Source organism: Nematolebias whitei, chromosome 15 (assembly GCF_014905685.2).
Source record: "Nematolebias whitei isolate Nwh7 chromosome 15, NemWhi1, whole genome shotgun sequence".
NCBI classification, from domain to species: Eukaryota; Metazoa; Chordata; class Actinopteri; order Cyprinodontiformes; family Rivulidae; genus Nematolebias; species Nematolebias whitei.
This window is the reverse complement of record NC_056512.1, coordinates 22,333,906-22,352,746: the sequence shown is the minus strand read 5'-3', so window position 1 is coordinate 22,352,746 and position 18,841 is coordinate 22,333,906. Positions and strand designations below refer to the sequence as shown.

General features: G+C 37.8%; 1 protein-coding gene across 1 annotated transcript in view; it reads right to left on the bottom strand.

Annotated features, from left to right (window-relative positions):
- The window catches only part of LOC119421101 (meiosis inhibitor protein 1), a 98,168-nt gene that overhangs the window by 17,301 nt on the left and 62,026 nt on the right, over positions 1-18,841 (bottom strand). Inside the window, exons 23-27 of the mRNA XM_037688498.1 lie at positions 9,713-9,829; positions 9,138-9,248; positions 5,981-6,153; positions 5,644-5,728; positions 4,132-4,319 (exon numbers count right to left, since the gene is read on the bottom strand). Of these exons, the coding sequence (XP_037544426.1) occupies positions 4,132-4,319; positions 5,644-5,728; positions 5,981-6,153; positions 9,138-9,248; positions 9,713-9,829 (674 nt within the window). The remainder of the gene's footprint in view (positions 1-4,131; positions 4,320-5,643; positions 5,729-5,980; positions 6,154-9,137; positions 9,249-9,712; positions 9,830-18,841) is intronic.

Sequence of the window (18,841 nt, the reverse complement as noted above, 5' to 3'; positions counted from 1 at the left end):
GCAGAGACGTAATGTAGCCGTTACATATTCTGCTGTGATCCTGCTTTGCATAAAAATGTCATACTTGAAGGAAGCCTGTGTTGAGACGTGTGTTTGTGTGCACAAACAAAGCAACAGATGTAGAGGGAGCTGGAACACACACTTTCACACAGACACGTGCTCACCAGCAGACAGAGATGCATTCAGAAACAAAAGCGAGAACAAGATGACACTGGAGGGAGCGACTGAGCGAGGTTTTATTAATGCCTGTGTTTCGCACAGCATGCGCGCTGACAGTGAGCTCTGTGTGGTGTCCAAAAAAACACTGAAGCAGGCTAGACGGATGTGTAAGATGTCAATGGAGAGTTCTACACTAATCCATAAAGCAGAGGGAAGGAGATAACAGGAACAACTCAACAGGCTTAGTGGAAGAGGGGGACAGGGAGGGAGGGAGGTGAAGTGGTTGGAGTAAAGAAAGGTGTGAAGGAGAGGTGAAGAAAAGTAAAGTGGAGAGGAGATAAGCCCTGGAGCTGCAGTGTTTCCTTCTGCAGCTGAACCAGAGGAAACAGTGAAATACTGGAAGAGGGCTTTGGGAACTGTTACACTGCAGCACAGCAGAGCAGAAGCACAGAACTCAGTTCAACATTTCAGTCTTCTACAGAAAGGAAAGATGCCTCTGCTGAGCAGCTGGAGGCTGGCATGCTGCTACACTGACAGGACCACAGGTTTAACCACAACATGACTACAGAGTGATACAACAGTTTATGGTCTCTGAGATGTTTCCTACTTTTTAATGTAACTTACTGAGTCGCTGGCACAATCAAGCATTATGTGCCACCCACAGATGTAGTGCACGAAAACACCTTCATATAAAACGCAGGTTAGTGAGACTCTAGTCTGCTGCTCTTGCACTAAGTAACCAAAGCCCTTAGGAACATGAAACAAAAATACTTTGGGCAATAAGTGAAATGTGTGTATTATTAGATAATCCTAACTGATAATTCATCAGATTAATTATTTTTACGCAATGTGATTTACAAAATGTCATTTTAATGAAACTTTTTTTAAACAACTGTTTTGTTGCAGAAAAAAAACAATTGTCCTGTCTTATGGGTTTATGTGTCAATATTTAGGAGTGCTTTTTTAACTATGGTTTATTTATTGGGTGCTATTTCTACTTTCAATAAATTAGATTTTCTATTTTTTTGCTTTGTTTATATATTTTGCATGTTTTATTTCTACAGTCAGGGATTTTCTTTTTCTCAGTTTGTTGGAATAATGTTCTTTGCATTCATAAGAGGGTTAAATTATTCCAATTAAAACATGAAAATAATGGAAGAATAACAGTTTTTTTTCTCAGCATTTTTAAGAATTGGTACACATTTTTCCATGGCTTTGACACGTTTAGGGTAATTTCACTCAGGAACAGGAACAGGAGTCTCATTGTAGTGTGCTCTTTAGTTTCAAGCTATGTTTGACCAGAATTTAAAATGGTTTGTCTCTTCATTGTTGTATGAATGTGACAGTAAAATAAAAAAACTGACAGTCAAACATTTGCTTCTGCAATTACGGCAGTAATTAATTTTTTGCCAAGAGGTAGATCGTGATTTTAGAAAAAACTTTGAACTTTGCACCTGTGACAGCAACCTTTAAGTCCTCACAACTACACAACTGTTTATTGAGTATTTGACATACAAATTTAAAATACTAGATAGTTTTGATGTCATTCTTTAAATTAATATAGACAGTCATATACATACAAACATATGTTTAAAATTTGTGAATGTTTTTCAGTTTGTTCACCTTATGACAATATGTCCAAGACCAAAGTCTTTCTGACCACACTTTTATGAGGACAATACACCGGTGTCTGCAGGTTTCAGTGTTTTGTTGTTAAACTGTAATGAACTGTCAGCGATTCTAACAACGTTCTCATGAAACTATTTCTCTGCAACAGTTCACTTGTGTGTGCTGTGATGTTAAATCATACTGCTCTTACTGTCCAATAGCTCAGCAGCAAAAACAAATGAGCCAGGAGCTCCAGTCTCTGTGCAATTCAGTGCTTTAGGAACATAGGGGACCATCTCACAGTCCTTATAATTAGCTGATGTAGTTCACCCTTTTATTGTTTTTGTACAGGCAATACTGTGGTCATTAGTAGTCCTGATAACTACATTAATTAAGTCATTTTTAGCTCCTGCTTCAGAACAGGTGTTTTTTTTTGGTTTATTAAGGACTCTTGAATGATGTAAAGTGTTGTTCATACAAAAGCGTATTTTGTTTGGACTAACAAGATGAACACTTTTACAACGCCCAAATTATTAAAACTGCATTTCCATTGCTAAAGTAGAAGCTGTTTAACTGTTGTCTGCTACGACATGCTCTTTGAACATGTGCAGCATAAACTAGACAGATCTTTGAATGTATGACTTATGTTGTATGAGTATTGCTTTCTAAAAGTTCTTCTGAATGTCTGGGATTCTTGCTCCACATAGTCTTCCATTGCTGCTGATGGCAAATATCACATGCACAAGTTGTTTGGCTGCAATGACCATCATCCAAGTGTTCAATAATCTGTATTCCACTTTAAACCACAGCAGAGTCAGATTAACAGCCCTTATAACTTTAACAGAGTCCTTCTAAGGACTATATCGTTAGCTAGCTGGTAGGGGTGGGCGATGTGGCTCAAACATAATGTTGTGATATTTCAGAGAATTCTGATGATAACGATAAATTTTGTGATAAAAAAGCAAAAACAGAAATCATAATTATTCAATTGACAAAATTAACTTAACATGTTGCTGTACTAAATAAATAAAAAAAGGATTAATTTTACTGCATTTACTTTATTTAGTAAAGTATGCAGTCAAAAAGAATAAAAATAAAAATGATACTTTTGTTAATTAGATCGAAAAAGTCTGCACAAAACATAGACCAATAAAATCCACCACAAAAACTAAAGTGTAGGTGCAGTTTACCAAAAAACTAAACAAAATGAAGCTTAAGTTCTGTTGAGCATAAATGTAACATAAAACAAAAAAAGGTTGTCTCTAAATGAGCTGTAACTTCCAAAACTTGTGACAAATGTTGAAAACGCATGAAAGGACTGATGATCAGAACAGCCATCGGCCAAATTTCCAGATGCTCAGGAAAACAGCTGGTCTCGAGGTTTGAGCTGCGCAGTTCCCAGTCGCTGTTAGTGCACAGTCAGACTCAGGTAAGGCTCCGCGGTCCGACCTGAACATAAATCGGTAGTAGATGCATAGTCAGCATTTCCCCTACGCGGTGTCCGCCGCATTAACAGCATCGAGCTCACAGTCTACCGAATCGAACGTCGGCACTGATGTAGCTCCAAGTTGGCTAGACGCTAACTAAAAAGTTAAAGGCAACGTTTTCCTTCACAATGACCGGCTCGAAAACTGTCGGGACAAACACTGCACAGCTCAAATGTGTCTGTGTCTCCCCCCAAGACTAAAACAGTGCACAGCTCAGATGTGTCTGTGTCTCCCCCCCCCCCCCCCCCCCCCCCCCCCCAAGCCCACACCACTGAACTTGCCGTTCATGCCTTCACCTTTACAACTTGAATATCGCTGCATGACCCACGTAACAACACATTTCCTTAAATCTAATTGATCATTTTAAATTTACACTGATTAGCTTCTCAGAAAGTTATACTTGCAATAACCACGTCCCCTCACCAACAGGAGTTAACCTATCTTCAAACGAAGTTTTACTTTATATATTTAATTAATTAAATATTATAACAGCATATTTTCAGAAAAATTGATAGTGGCTGTGCAAAAATTAAAAATAAAAAAAAATAAGAATTTAAGATGCAAATTTTTTGTAATTTAAAATGTAACACACCTATATACAAACATACACACATACATATATATATATATAATATATATACATATATATACAAATACACATATATACATACATACGAAAATGAACCGAACCGAAATGTGATTTTAGCGTATCGTTACACCCCTAATATATATATGAATATGTATATATATATATATATATATATATATATATATATATATACATACATATATTTATATTTATATATATATATATATATGTATGTATGTATATATATGCACGCACACACACATAAATATTAGTACTAGACAAGAGAACCTGTAAAAGTAGTCCACTGAGAGAAGTTAAGAGGCACATTGCGTCTGTGGAGCCAAGTGGGTACAACGCGCTGTCTTCCACCCCCAGGGGCCTCAGCCGGGCATGTCCAGAGCAAGTGTTCAGACACACCACCACTGCTGATGCCAGGTCAACATCAAGAAGTGCCTCCAGCAACTTCAGGTAGCTGACTAGAAGGAGACAACGAGAAAGAGGTGAGAAGAGCAAGGAGGTAATGGCTGACAAAATAAAGAAATGAGGGAATGACGGTTTCCTTAACCAAACATAGGAGGTGGAGAAAGACAGCATTTAAATGTAAAGAGAGAGGCCACAAGAGAATCATGTTTACAAAAAAAAAAAAAGAACAAAGGGAGACAGGATTTGGATCTATAAAGCTGTAAGAGAATACGAAAACATACAGAAGATGGTAGAATGTAATAGCAGCAGAAATTTAGGAACAGTGAAGAGACAAAAGCTGAAAACAAGTGATAACAATTTTTAACTGACGTGACAGAAAATGAGCCAACAAGTTAAAAATATCAGTGATAATAAGTACAGATCATGAGAGACAGGATTGAAGGAGGATATACATGACTGGGATACTATGATTTTGAAGGTCATTAAGAAAAAGACAAGGCTAAACGTGTTGCTAAAACACTAGATCCAAAGCGGAGTTGCCAACCATCTGAACTATACTTACACTGAGATTAGAAGTCTCAGGGGTGGGGTGGGGGTGTAATTAGTGACAGCAGAAAAGAGAAAAGACACACAGGGCAATAAGACAAATATACAGCGAAGTAAAGGCAGAAAGGGAGACATTAGGGATATACAAATTGAGAAACTGAGACAGAGAAGAGGCTGAGTGAGCAAAGAAAGAGCGATAGAGGGGAAAGAGAGCGAGATAGGCAAGCAGTGGCAAGGAGCCCATACATCACAGTGACCCTGACAGGCCACTTATCCAGCTGACAGACAGAGACACAGGAGCAGCAGGGATGATCTGTCTACCAGTGCTGCAGTGGGATGTGGGTCACATAATATATTGAGTATGTGCAAAAAGCAGGCATGGGGCATCTTCAGCGGTAATGCCACTGAAGATGAAGCTTTAACAGTAACTTTGTCGGTTCAGGAGTGCACAGAGACTAAACAGGAGAAAATGCATTAGCAACCTCTGATTTATCGTATAAAACTGTGACGCAATGATAAGGCGTGCCTGACATTTACATTTACTAACTTATCATGACATGCACTCAGCTGTTTAGGTTTTACAACCTCCTATGGGCCTGCAATTACCTTATATCCATGTGGATGACAGTAAAAGTAAAAGCGGAAAGCACAAAAGAGAAGATAAAGGTGAAACACGGAGGGCAAAAGAAAATGGGAAAGTGTGAGCCACAAATATCGACGACATTTTCAAATGTTCTCTCAGCAACAAATCACATAACTGAAGTGATTCAACATCTGTTCATTGCAAGAGTCTAAATCTTTAAAAAAGATACAAAAAAAATTTGTCGCTACCGAGTAGAAGATTGTCTGTGTTTCTTTTCTGAAGAAGAAGTCGCTGCACAGCTGCGTCCAAACTCCAACTGATGCTCTTTTGGACCTGACCCCCACGAAAACAGAGAAAATCAGAACGTTGACAAGACTTAGGCCACATCAAGTGCAAGTAAGAATGTATTATCTCTTCCGTGTGAACAGAGTATCAAACAAATGCAATCATTTAGTATTCTGAACCCAGATCTAGTTCTAGGCTCTGTCCTGCTGCAGGTTTTGTGTCTCGTCCTTGACTGTGTCTTCTGTGTGCGGTTCAACCCTGGAGCTGTGATAAGAGTAAACTTGAGCTTGTGCTGTGTACCTGAGTGGAGTGAAGACGCTGCAAGGTAATGAGGGAGGACAGGAGTAGGTGGCTGCAACTCAGCAGAGCCGAGGAACGACAGACAAATGGAGGGGGTGATGGAGCTGAGCAGGAGGAGATGACTGTCTGCAGCTGGGCCATCAGCCCAGAGCTGGAGAGCAGCACGGAGACAGCTGGGTAGAAGAAGGCACTATGTCATTACACAAACACCACATCTGTCCTTTTTATGGTAACAACATAACATACAAGGACAGATGTTGCAGCAACTGAACATTATCACTGAGTAAATTCATTTTTTATGACAGAATAAAATAAACTAGTTGTTATTTTGTCACTGGAATGCTGCATCATAATATCTAATTTGCAGTAATTCACAAAAACAATATCAGTAAACACTCGTACAACACATTACAGACCTGTCAATCACTGGGAGGCCAGTCGGAGGTATTAACTAGTTATTGTTGAGGCTCGACTTTAATTTGACAAAAAACTTTTTCCTAATTCTGTTTGCAATCTATGTGGCTTCACGTTCACGCAATATACACTCATCCAAATGGGTTAATAAATTGCACGTCTTTTGCGGATGCAAATAATGATGTTGGGCACCTGTCTGATTCTCAAAGCCCTCAAAAAGAGAGTTATGCGCTTCAAATTACTTTGGCAAAAGAAGTGTCTGTCTGTGCTGTTTGATGTATTGTTTCTGCTTTCAAAGGAAAAGACACCCAGGTTTATGTAAATAATTGCCAGGAAAAAAAAAATTGTTTGCGACACACTGCGTCCCAGGAGAAGAAACTGAGGAAGAGGACAGATCTGCTGCACGGCTGCCTTCATGAAAAGAGGGCAAGCATGTCAGTGAATTCAGCCTCCAGACCTTTTTTATTTGGTACACTGATTGCATCACAATGTATTTATATTTATATAGATACATTATATTTTTATCATAATACAATTCTCATTGTTGTGACCTTAACACTGTGCTCCATACATCTTGTGCTTTGAAGAGCTACAGCCTTTGTTGCATAAATCAGATTTTTCCTCAGTGCAGCAGGTGCAAACAGGATTCAGACAGTCTTCCTAAAAAAATCCTAGATCTGTTCTCCAGCCTCAAAATATTGAAACGATGTGTGTCTACTGTAAAAGCTGTGTGAGGATTTAGTTTGAAGAACAGAATTAAAACCAACTTTGTAAGTCACCTGCCCGATACAAATCTAATAATAGTGTATCCATCTCTCTTTATGGGTTTGATTGCACACAACCCAGACAGCACTTTAAGTCCAAGTGGATCAGGAGGAAGGTTTCAGTTCAGCTCAGATCACAGTCAGCGGTTTACCTAATTAGTATAAAATATATTTTAATAATTCTATTTTAATTGATAATCTCAGGAAAATTATGTTCCTGTTAAGATGTTACAGTATAAACTAGGTTAACATAAGCTTACATTGTAAAAGATTAGGTCAGGAAGCATGAATGCTCGTGTCACACAAGGACTGGCCACTACGGAGTCTAAGCATTTTTCTGACACGCCCATCATCAATACAAGACCTTGAAACTAAAAACAGAAATAGATATGATGATGCATAACCCTATGAAAAACTATACCACATGAAATCAAAACTAAATGTGACCCAACATAATATTAAGAGTTTCTGACTCTATTTTGCCAGGTACATTATATCACATGTTTTAAAGTTAAAATGTCTTCTTCTTTTTTCTTTGTTAAAGACAAAAGTGCTTTGATTCTTATGCATGCCACCATAAGCTCAAACAGTGACTGGCCTGAGGCTGAAAAAGCTGTAAACTCACAAGTGATGAAGAAGCAGAAAGAGATTATCGGCAGGCTGCAGCAGAAGCAGTCAAGTATTACTATAAACGTAATAAGCTTTATGTCCCCACAGAATCCCTGCTCTCTGGACCACCTTATTAACCACAAACCAGCTCATTGCTGACCTCTGCTGAGGTTTGTTCATGGACTTGTGAACAGGAAATTTACTTAGCTTGTTATAAAACCAATCTCATAAATGTCTTCAGTAAGACCAAATCGAATCCGTCTTGAGTTGAGCTTTCATTAAAAACAATAGAAAATGATTCTTTCAAACAACTTATTCTTAGACGAGATGTCTTTTAGTATTTTAGCTCATTAGATTTGGTTTGGTGGATTTACAAGAATTTGCTTTAAGATATTTTATTCTAATAAAACTTCAGTGGTAATTTTCAGATTTACGTAGGATTTTAATTAACTTAATGCCTTGTCACATATTAAAATATTTTGATTATATCAAGTAAAATTATTTATGTTTGGTCAAATAAAACACAAAGACTTTTTTTGCACATTTTGAACCTCACGTGCTCATTGCAGTTCTTCTGAGAACTTACTCTCTAAGGCTTAGAGAATAAGAGTCTAAGCAAGCAAATGTGTTGGATTGTGCATGTAACAAGGTGTTGCATGTGACAACAACAAGCTGTCAGGACATCACCCCAACTTATGAGTTGCTCTAACACTTAACAGAACAGAAAACAAGTACAGCAGTGCCTTGCTACATCACGGTTCGTTTTTCACAGACTCGTTCTATCGCGGTTTTTCAAAATAGGATTGGGCATGACACACAAATGGCTGATTGACAGATGAGCCGCACGATCGGCATGGAATTTTTATTTGAAATGAATTATTTTAAATTATTTAGCACCTGCAGGAGAAACTTCCTCCTGCAGCTCCTATTCCCTCCTCCGTTGATCTCCGTTCTGCAGCGAAGTGGGCGTGGCCTAGAGCAAAAGTGCAGTCGTGGCAGAGCTGAGATCCTTATATGATGTGCTCTTTTACAGCGTTTAGAGTTTAGAAACATTGTTTAGAATATTGCAAGACTGTGGGAAGGGTTTAAAGTGCCTTATATATATATATATATATATATATATATATATATATATGTATGCCCGCGATAAACGAGGGACTACCGTACTCATGATAAAAATCAGGAAAAAGATAAAACAGTCTTATTTGATTATAGTTTTCTCTGTGCCAGATTGCTACATTGATCAAGATCAGACATCTGAGACAGCGGGAGAGAGGCAGAGGGTGTGGGAGACGTTCAAAAAGGGAGACAAATAAAAAAAATTACACGTGGGTACAAAAAGCCAGAGAGGCAGCATAAAAATGGCTAACCTCTATCAGCGCTGTGTGCAGGTGACAGACTCAGGCAGCACTGCAGGTAGTTGAGGGCAGGCAGGAGGCTCTCTGTGTTGGAGGGCTTCAGCATCCCCACGATACTACTCACTAACCCACACACACACACCGCACACACACACACGCACACAGGTATCATTCTTGTGTGTGCCTGTGGCTGACATGAAGGTGAAGTCATGTAAACTGGCCCCTTGTCAATATAGGCTTCGTCTTATTTTGCAACAAAACTGTGGCAAACATGCAAACAGTTTTTTTGAATCAGCAGAAATTACCCTCTGATTGTATGTTAAATAAAATAAGCAACGCCTCCACTAATGAAGAAATACATGAGAATGTGAAATAAGAACAAGCAGGATAACACAACAGGTAATAAACTAGATGACAGGACAGTTCAGTCAAGTTCAGTTGTGTGACGGCATTTCTGTGGACATGTGTCTGAAACAGAAAATGTCTCTATGCCCATTAATTTAGTCTCTTGTGAGCAGCCGGTTGGACTATGCAGATATGCTTGACAGATGTGAGGAAGAGTCGTCAACAGCAGGTTTAGACCTCACCATGGTAGAGCAACTTGAAGTGCACTTCTTCCATATTGGTGAAAATGGCGGGTGAAGGCGGGTCACTGGTCTGGGTCACACACAGCAGCTTCAGCACCACAGGGAGAGATTTAACTGCTGCACAAAGAAATAAAATGGTGAAAAATGTCTATGTGAGGAAAAAAAAACAAGTTGAGCAGCTAAAAGACTGCCTGCAGTCATTTTGAATTAGCATAAACTTATTACTTTCTATAAAACAGGATACTCCCAGTGCATTTATGCAACCCAGAACAATGGGCATAATTCCAACACAGTTAGGAAAAACCTTTAAAGGAGGGGTATCTTGCAATCACTTTTGGACTTAATGACGCTTTGGTTTGCCACTAGGGAGTAGCTACTGCTCAGCATAATTATGGAAAGGCAAGAAGAGGAAGAATAAATTGTACTGTACTTTTACACTTTCATTATTTTGGGTCTGAATCCGAAAGAGATAGTCAGCCTGAGGATGGATGTGAGGTAAAAGAAGATGAGACTGGATGAAGATCAGGACCAGCAGTCATCTTTTACTGCTGTTGCATATCATTAAAATCTCGGTTTATATATATATATATATATATATATATATGCAGATTGTACTGGAAAACGTGCAAAGATAACAGCCTGCAGTCCTCTCAGGACATGAAATGAGCAAAGAGCAGGCAGAGTCTAACCACAGCAACAGTTCCTGGTGTTGTGGCCTTCAGCTGTTCTCATTACTCTGGTCAAATATACAGACATGAAAGCACCATCTGGCAGACTAAAACACATCACAGCATGATATATATGCATGCATTAAATAAATAAAAATGGTACTGTTTGACAAGAATCCAACCACCACTCAAATGTGACATTATAAATACCTGGTTTTTACATGTTTTTATACTTCATAGCATTCCAGACTCAAATTATTTAATTTTGTAATCTGTTTTTGAGCCGTTTTCAACTTCTAAGTGCAAGTATTTACAGTGGATAGATTCACTGTCTGAATAATGCAAATACAATAAAAAAACAAAATGTACATAAAACACATTTATTACCTAAAACACGGCTGTTGGGAACCCTGGGAAGATGTGTTTGTTGGTTCTCAGTCAGTGACTCATACACCAACGACCAAAATGTCAAACTCAAAGCTTGATTAGTTTAACCTTTTGTAACCTTTTGGCAGATGAACCAAAAGGAGATCATGGTGACTTTCCATCTTTTAAATGTAATTAATATGAACAGCAGTCAGCTTGTTTGACCAACTTTCTTTTTAGAAATTTGCACTTTTTTATCTTTTAGAAAATAAAATGTAGAAGAGTCTGAAAACTCAAATATCTTTCTATATTATATTTTTTAATGCTTAAGAGCAGGGTAGGCACAAAAAAGTTGAATGCTTAAAATCTACAAAAGACACAATGTTTATATACAAATACACCTACAATTTTTCAGCATTTCTACTATTTTTCTTTCCTGTAGAAATGCCCCTGCTTGCAGGCTCTTCAATTATTAATTAAATTAATCAGATTTTATCTGTGTAAAGATCTAGTAAACTAATGCATCTAGATTTAATACGAAAAGTGCACTGGAACACAGCTGCTTTTCCAGTCCAGTCATATTCTGTACGTGCATGTCTGTGAATCGGTGCACACTGGGGAATCCTCACACCTCATTTTCCATACTTTTCAAGAAAATGCAAAAGTAAATGAAAGGGGGATTGTTACATTTTTACTCATACATTTGTCCCCGATTAGTCAAGCTAGTTACTTTAATTACTTTAGTAATGGCTTCTCATCTTCATTATCTTTAATATTCACATCAAAAACAAGATTTCTGCTCCTATGATTCGACAGCTTGCTAGAAATGGCAGGGAGGTGAGCATTAATGATAATTAACATCACTCCTACACTCATTTGCTTTCAAGGATCATCATGCAATGCTGAATCTCTTAAAAATATCAAATTAATAATTCAATATGATTTTTTAAGATCAGGAGTTCTGTTTAAAGTCCAATAATCTAACAGAATTTCAATAACTGCAAAAGAAGCCCTCACAATAAATGATCTAAGAAAATCTGCATGTTATCTCACTCTGGTAGTATTTGTAAATATTTTCTGCAACTGAACTAGTTACAACTTAGTTCCAAATAGTAATATAGCTAAAGGAATAATGATGTTTCTCTCCAACTCAAAACAAAAAACACATAAAAATTGGAAAAATCAAGACATTATTTCTTCCTCTATAAGCATTTGTACAGCTTTAACAAAATGTCACACAACCAGGTAAATAGAATAAAATCCAGAAAATCTCAATGTGTGAAATCATATAAAATCAGAGCTAAAGCCTGAATCTCACTAAGTAGCAAATGATGGCAGTTAGTTGAAGACGAAGTACAATATGCAAATATTTACTTTAACTCCTACAAGACAGGTTCTTATAACATGGGTGTGATATTCCTATGAAAGACAAGCAAACGTTTTGTCACATTTTTGCCACAAAAGTTTTGAGTTGTGTATTCATCAATTTGAGCACAAGTTAATCTATTCTTGATTAGAGTCAATCACAATTTGGTCTCATAGGTCAATAAACCCTATCAGAGTTGTTTTAAGGTGATATCTCACTGGGCAGCGTCTGTAAGACTGGTTGATGACTTAAAATAAAGAGAAAATATGCTAAATTTCTGTTACAGCCTCACTTAACCCAAGTGTTAGCAACCAGCAAGAAAAGAGGCAGTGTTTTGCACATCTAGTTTGTTTTTTATGATGGCCCGATTTTACGTACCGTATTTTTCAGCCTAAAAGTCAAGTTTTTTTTTTCTCTGTAATTTGCATGCCCTGCGACTCATAGGCCGAAACGACATATTTGTGGATTTTCCCCATATTTATAAACCAATTTTTGGCTGAGAAATGACCGTTTTCGTTCATTCTGACTTGAAAAAAATAACAGTACCATTTTCAGCCACTAGATGGCAGCAGAATAGCAGTAGCAGTATGGTATTCCATTGTATCACGTAATAGGTAAACGTGGCTATAATGACAAATTCAAAAATGTTCAAGTAAAAAAAAAAACTGGACTTAATTTATTATGCTTTGTTGTTTTTGTATTACATTTTTTTGAATTTATCATGTCCTGGATGACTGAGAATCTTCACCAGCTATTAATGACACAATCAGCTTGCCAAAAATCCTCCCACCTTCCTTCTGTTCGCTGTTTGGAGCAACCGTAAAACCAGCTGCACCGCCCCGTAGAAATACAGCTAATTTGACCATTAAAGTGTATTTATTAAGTAAAAGTTCAACTGAGACATACCTTTGGTATAATTTCGAGCAAACAAATAATTGTTTTACGTGCTTTTCTTGTTAAATTTTAAAGAAACGAGCCGCGTTCCTCCTTATTTTTTTTTCCTCCCTCTGCATGCTCCCGGTGCACCGAATACAGCTGATTTGATCATTAAAGTCCTTTTATTAGGCAAATGTTAGACTAAGACACACCTTTACTATCATTTTGAGCAAACAAATAATTGTTTTTAGGTGCTTTTCTTGTTAAATTTCCAAGAAATGAGCAGTGTTCATCCTTCCTTTTTTTCCTCCCTCTGTGCGCTCCTGGAGCACCGAGGCAGTGAATACTTTTGAAATACAGCTGATTTGACCATTAAAGTCCTTTTATTAAGCAAATATTAGACTGAGACACCCTTTACTATAATTTCAAGCAAACAAATAATTGTTTTTAAGTGTTAATCTTGTTCAATTCTTGTTAATGTCCTCCTGTGCACGCTCCCGCAGCTGCCATTTGGCAGCCAATCAATTTTGGGCACAACAGCGGCCTACATTTTCGGGTTCGGCCCACATTTCTGGGTTGTCCATAGTGACGCGTAACAAACGCAACGCGTCAGCGGTGACGCATAATAGATGCGACGTATACGGCAAAGCAACATATTTATGGATTTTTCCACTTTTTTAGATACATTTAGACTGATGCGACTTATAGGGCGGTGCAACAAGTACGGTGGAAAATACGGTATAAGGCTTGCATAGTTCTAGCACTCTTGAGATGAGTTGGAAATGCATAAAATAAATTCAGGTGGGATCAAAAAGGGTTGATGACTTTGCAATTATTTTGAGAGAAAAACTGACACCTTTTTTACGTTCAAAAGTGAAGCAACAGGACTGCAAGCTTCTGCAACTCATACAAGGAAATTAAGAACCCACATATTCTAAAGACTTCATTAATGCTGTTCCCAAACCACAGTCCAGCGACATGCCACCTTTACATTACCCAAACTTTCTGACTCGCCAAACAAAATAGGAACAACAATTCAACAACCCTGACTATTCTGACAAATATTTTTAAACATGTTCAAAGTTCCTGTGATACAAAGCACTATAAGTAGTGAGGACACTGAGATCTCTCAGAAACGCTCCAAGAATTTGGGAAAACTCCCCCACAAATGCTGTTCCCAATTTGTCACCAACAGTCCGCAGCTCAGTGAGATACAACCTTGTGTGTTTTATGCTTTCCACACATTTAACAAAACGGCTCATTTGTTTTCATGTGGTTTTTACATAAATACAAAAAAACATTAACATTGCACCTAAAAAAACATCCACAAGCCTTGATGTGCCATTTACAAAAAAACCCTGTAATTTATAAAAGCACACATTCAGCATTGTTGCATGCACATTTTCCCAGTGTGCCAAAGTCTTTTTTAAAACAGTGTATAACACAAGACAATCCTCGTCTTTTTGATGTATATGTGATAAGGAAAACAAATAATTTTGAATATCCTCTGTAGTCCATCTGAGAAAATGGCTTTTGTGAAAATATTTATTAAAATTGTTCTTGTCTGGCAGAACAGTTATTGGAAATAACCTCATATGTCACATTTACTGCAGATGAAAGCATCAAATTCAGTTATTAAAAAAAAATCAATATTTTAGGTTGAAGGCAGCCAAGTATTCATACTTGTGATCCCTGAACTAACCTTAAGTTTATAAAGCAACATTATGTGTTTATAAGTGAAAAGCTTAGTTTTAAATAGATCTAAAGTGTTACTCTGGAGACAGAGAGCAGCAATGTGTGAGAAGACAAAATATAACTCGATCTAATTTAAATCAGCTTTCACACCTTTAAAGCAGTTTACTGGAACCACAACCAGCTTTTGTGTAATTCAGAACAAAAGTGCTGCCTGGGAAAAAGACCCAGCAAATATAAATCAGTGCAGATATGGTTTTAAGACTTTCTATCTAGATTTTAAAATAATTAAACTAAGTGCTTTTCATTAAACTGTGTGGAAACACTTTGTGCCAAACCAACTTAATAATTAATATATATTACTTTACAGAAATCAGTTGCCGCCTCTTAAAAGTTGTTTGTGAGTCCTCCACTTTCTTCACCAAGTATTCATTTAATCATCATCAAACAACCGTTGAAATGCTGAGAAAGTGCAGATCAGAGTTTGAAAAGCATTTGTGGAGCTGATTTTTTGTACATATTTCTCTGTAAACTTAAAAGATATTTGTAACTTGGCCCAAACTCATCTCTATCTTTTATTTGTTTACTTTATATATCAGTTTTTCAATATAATGCTATTAAAGTTTTGACCACAAAAGCTAAGACAAAGATGGTATAAGGAGACCCCATAAAGTACTTGTAACCACCTTTTAGTAACAGATGGTTTTTTTTGAGTGGTAATGATTTTTTTTGTACCAAATTCAATTTGTGCCACGTTTCCTGTAAATTATGCTCTGTTAAGTGTTGTGTGAAAAGTGAAGACTCTTGTAATTTTCAGTGTCACTAGTGTTCAAATTGTTTTGTTGAATAAAAACTGGTAACCAAGGCATAGATAGATGGATAAATACTGGTAGATAGATATACATATATAGATACTTTATTATCTATCTAGCATCAAAACATTTGAACAATGAATGCCTTTTAGTTTGTCTCCTTAATAATGTGACTATGCATCAAAAAGTAAAATTTCTATTTACCTAAATGACTTTTTATATAAAATAATTTGTTTTTGTTCCTGCGAAGACAGGGACATCTAAAGCTAGAGAGTTTGTTGAAGGCTGTTTATAAAAGTTGAGATTCAGTAGAGTAAAATCTTTGCTATACAGAAAGGAAAATTTAATTTCTGCGAAGATTCTGCGTTTTTCTTGCCACTAACCACAGTTCTTGTAGCTCCTGAGTGGCTGGGCGGAGATTATCTCTCACATCTGTTCCTGATCCAGCCTGATGAGGCCTGTTGTGCTTAAATACCTGTGGTTCAGGAAATCTCCAGTGGAACAATTGTAACGTTCTGGTAACTAGTCTTCAGCCCTCTGTGATCCTAAACCAATTAAGAAACTACTAACCTGTACTCCTTGGGTTTTCCTAAGTCCTGAATACTGGTGATGGGCAAATGAAGCTTTTCTGAAGCACCAAAGCTTGTTTCAAAAAAGGGTTCTGTAAGAGTAGTTCTTGCTGCAGCCCCAAGATGGCCGCCGATCACCACCAGCTGTTGGCCATCTGCCTGATGAGTTCCAGCTCTACTTAAGGCTGCAGCCAAGTTCTACTCTCCGCTGGAGCATTGATTCCGTTTTGGTATTTATGCTTCTAGCCAGTGCTTATTCAGAGTCATTGAGATATTCACCTTGTTTCTTCTGCCTACAGTTGACCTGTCGTTTGGTTCCGGTCCTGGTCCGTCTTTTCCTTGGTGCCTTGCCCTCCAGCCACTTGCCTGTCTTGCCCTGCTTGTCTACAGAAACCATCCCTGGAAACCCTTGGATCACAGCTGAGCCTCACTGCCTCCTCCAACCTGTAAGAGGAAACAAACAAACAAATCATTATCACAACAACCCTCCGTACAAGACCCACCTGACCTTTGTCCTTCCTACCCAGGGGTTCCAGGCTACCAAATGTATATATGTATATAAATATCACTGTAAATAAATTCATTTTCTTTTTATCTGAATCTTGCGTCGTTTCCGGGTCTCGTACTATCTGGGTATCCTGAGCTTATGACAGGTTCATTGTTCAAAGCTTTTCAAAACTGTCCCCTTTGGCATTATCTTGTGGCCAAAAGTATAAAGAGCTGCTTGAAATGAATCGCTTCAACGTGGTTGTCCAACTGATGGAGTTGACAGCTTTTATTTATTATCCTGACACATTTCTCTCCGTTATCGGGCTGTCATTGAGGGGCTTTGAAATTTTATTTTGTAGGTGAAAGAACAAAGTTATACTTGTTTAATGAATAAATTATTTTGATGAATAACTAAAACATTTAACATGGCATGATGCCCCTTTGTGACTTCTTGACATTTGTAAACACAGATAACCCCCCCCCCCCCCCCATCTAATTCACAACACAATGCCAGTCTGGAATGGTGTTTGTGCTGCAAGTTCCCTGCCTCCATGACTTTATGAACAAGTTTATGTTTACTGTGAGATCAGATTGAAATTTACGTACATATAGTGTTTTTCTCGTTTTTGTCCCCTTGGGATAAAAGTGCTTATGAACTGATAAAACACATAAAACACAAGTCTGGCTGGCTCCATGTCTCGTTATGTCGCTTGCTGGTTTGTTATATTTTTTGCCAATTGCACCATTAGAACACACCACTAATCCAGTTAATGATTTATTTCATAAAGCTTTGAATCAGGTACCAAAGCAGTGACGTAACTTCAGCACTTTCAAAGCTTCGGACACCACTGATCACATGACTTTCTCAATTGAATCAAGCTCTGACACAAAGCTTCAGAAACACTGTTGTTTTTGATACATGCCCCGGAGCTTCAGCTTCAAATGGACCATCAGTACTGAATACTACCTGTGGAAGTCCTGTTTCGTCAAGTCCCTTCTAACTCACCTTTTGGTGGGATCTACAAACTGGAACCACTTACCTCAGCGCCTCGTCATCTAATTGAGTCAACATCTGAGTTTCCGTCTTGTCACTCTCTTACAAACCAATATTCACCTCATCTGCTACTGCTCCACAACCTATTAGAATTCAACTCCTTCCTCTCCTCACCTACAACCAAGACAAACAAGTAAGGATACAGTGATCCCTCACCTATCGCAGGGGTTACGTTCCAGAGACCCCCAGGACAGGTGAAAATCTGCAAAGTAGTGGGATTATATTTATTATTTATATATATTTTAAAAACCCTTCCCACACTCCAACAAACCTTTCCCACTCTTAGGTTACCCTTCATGTGCAGCACAGCACTGAAAATTTTAGTCCACTCCCACCTGCTCAGTGGGCTCCACCCCGGTCTGTATAAATTGCACTGAGACCAGGGAAAGACTCCCAAAAAGCGTTTTGTTTTTTTAGCTTTTAGGAGCTAGTGAGACCCAGATCTTAAAGGGCTGTGCCTGTACAGTAGTCCCGTGCTACTTTGTGGTTCATTTATTGCAAACTCGCTCTATCGGATTTCTTCAAAATAAGATTGGACATGACACACAATTGGCTGATTGATGGATGAGCCGCACGATCGGCATGGAATTTTTATTTAAAATAAATTACTTTAAATTATTTAGCACCTACTGCACCTTTGTGCTGCGCATACTGCAGGATAAACTTCCTGCTGCAGCTGATCAGCTGTTCACTGTGCAGAGCAGTGAAGTGGGTGTGGCCAAGAGTGCTTGCAGGTGGCAAAAAGCAGAGGAGGCAGGGAGCTGAAATCATGAGATGCTGTGCTCTTTGAGTGTTTATAGTTTAGTAACATTGTTTAGAATATTTCAAGAGTTTGGGAAGGGTTTAAATTGCCTTTATATATATATATATATAAAAAAAAAAAAAAAAAAAAAAAAAATAAATATAAATATATATATATATATATATATATAAATATATATATAAAATACTACTTAATACTTGTACTACTGATTTAACATGATTTAACCATTTTTGCTGTTACTTGTACTATTATTCCTACGTCAACATTTTTCAGTCAGGTCATCTGGACAGTTGCTTTTTTTTTGTGCTGAAACGTTTCGCCTTCGGTCCAGAAGGCTTCATGAGTCAAGGAAACACACAACAAAACTGATTCTTCCCCCAACAGCTTACTCCAAAGTGGAACAAACCAGTTCTGCTTGTGATAATATGGTCTCTTTGGTACGCCCCCTCCTCCATTGCCAGCCCTCTTCCTTGT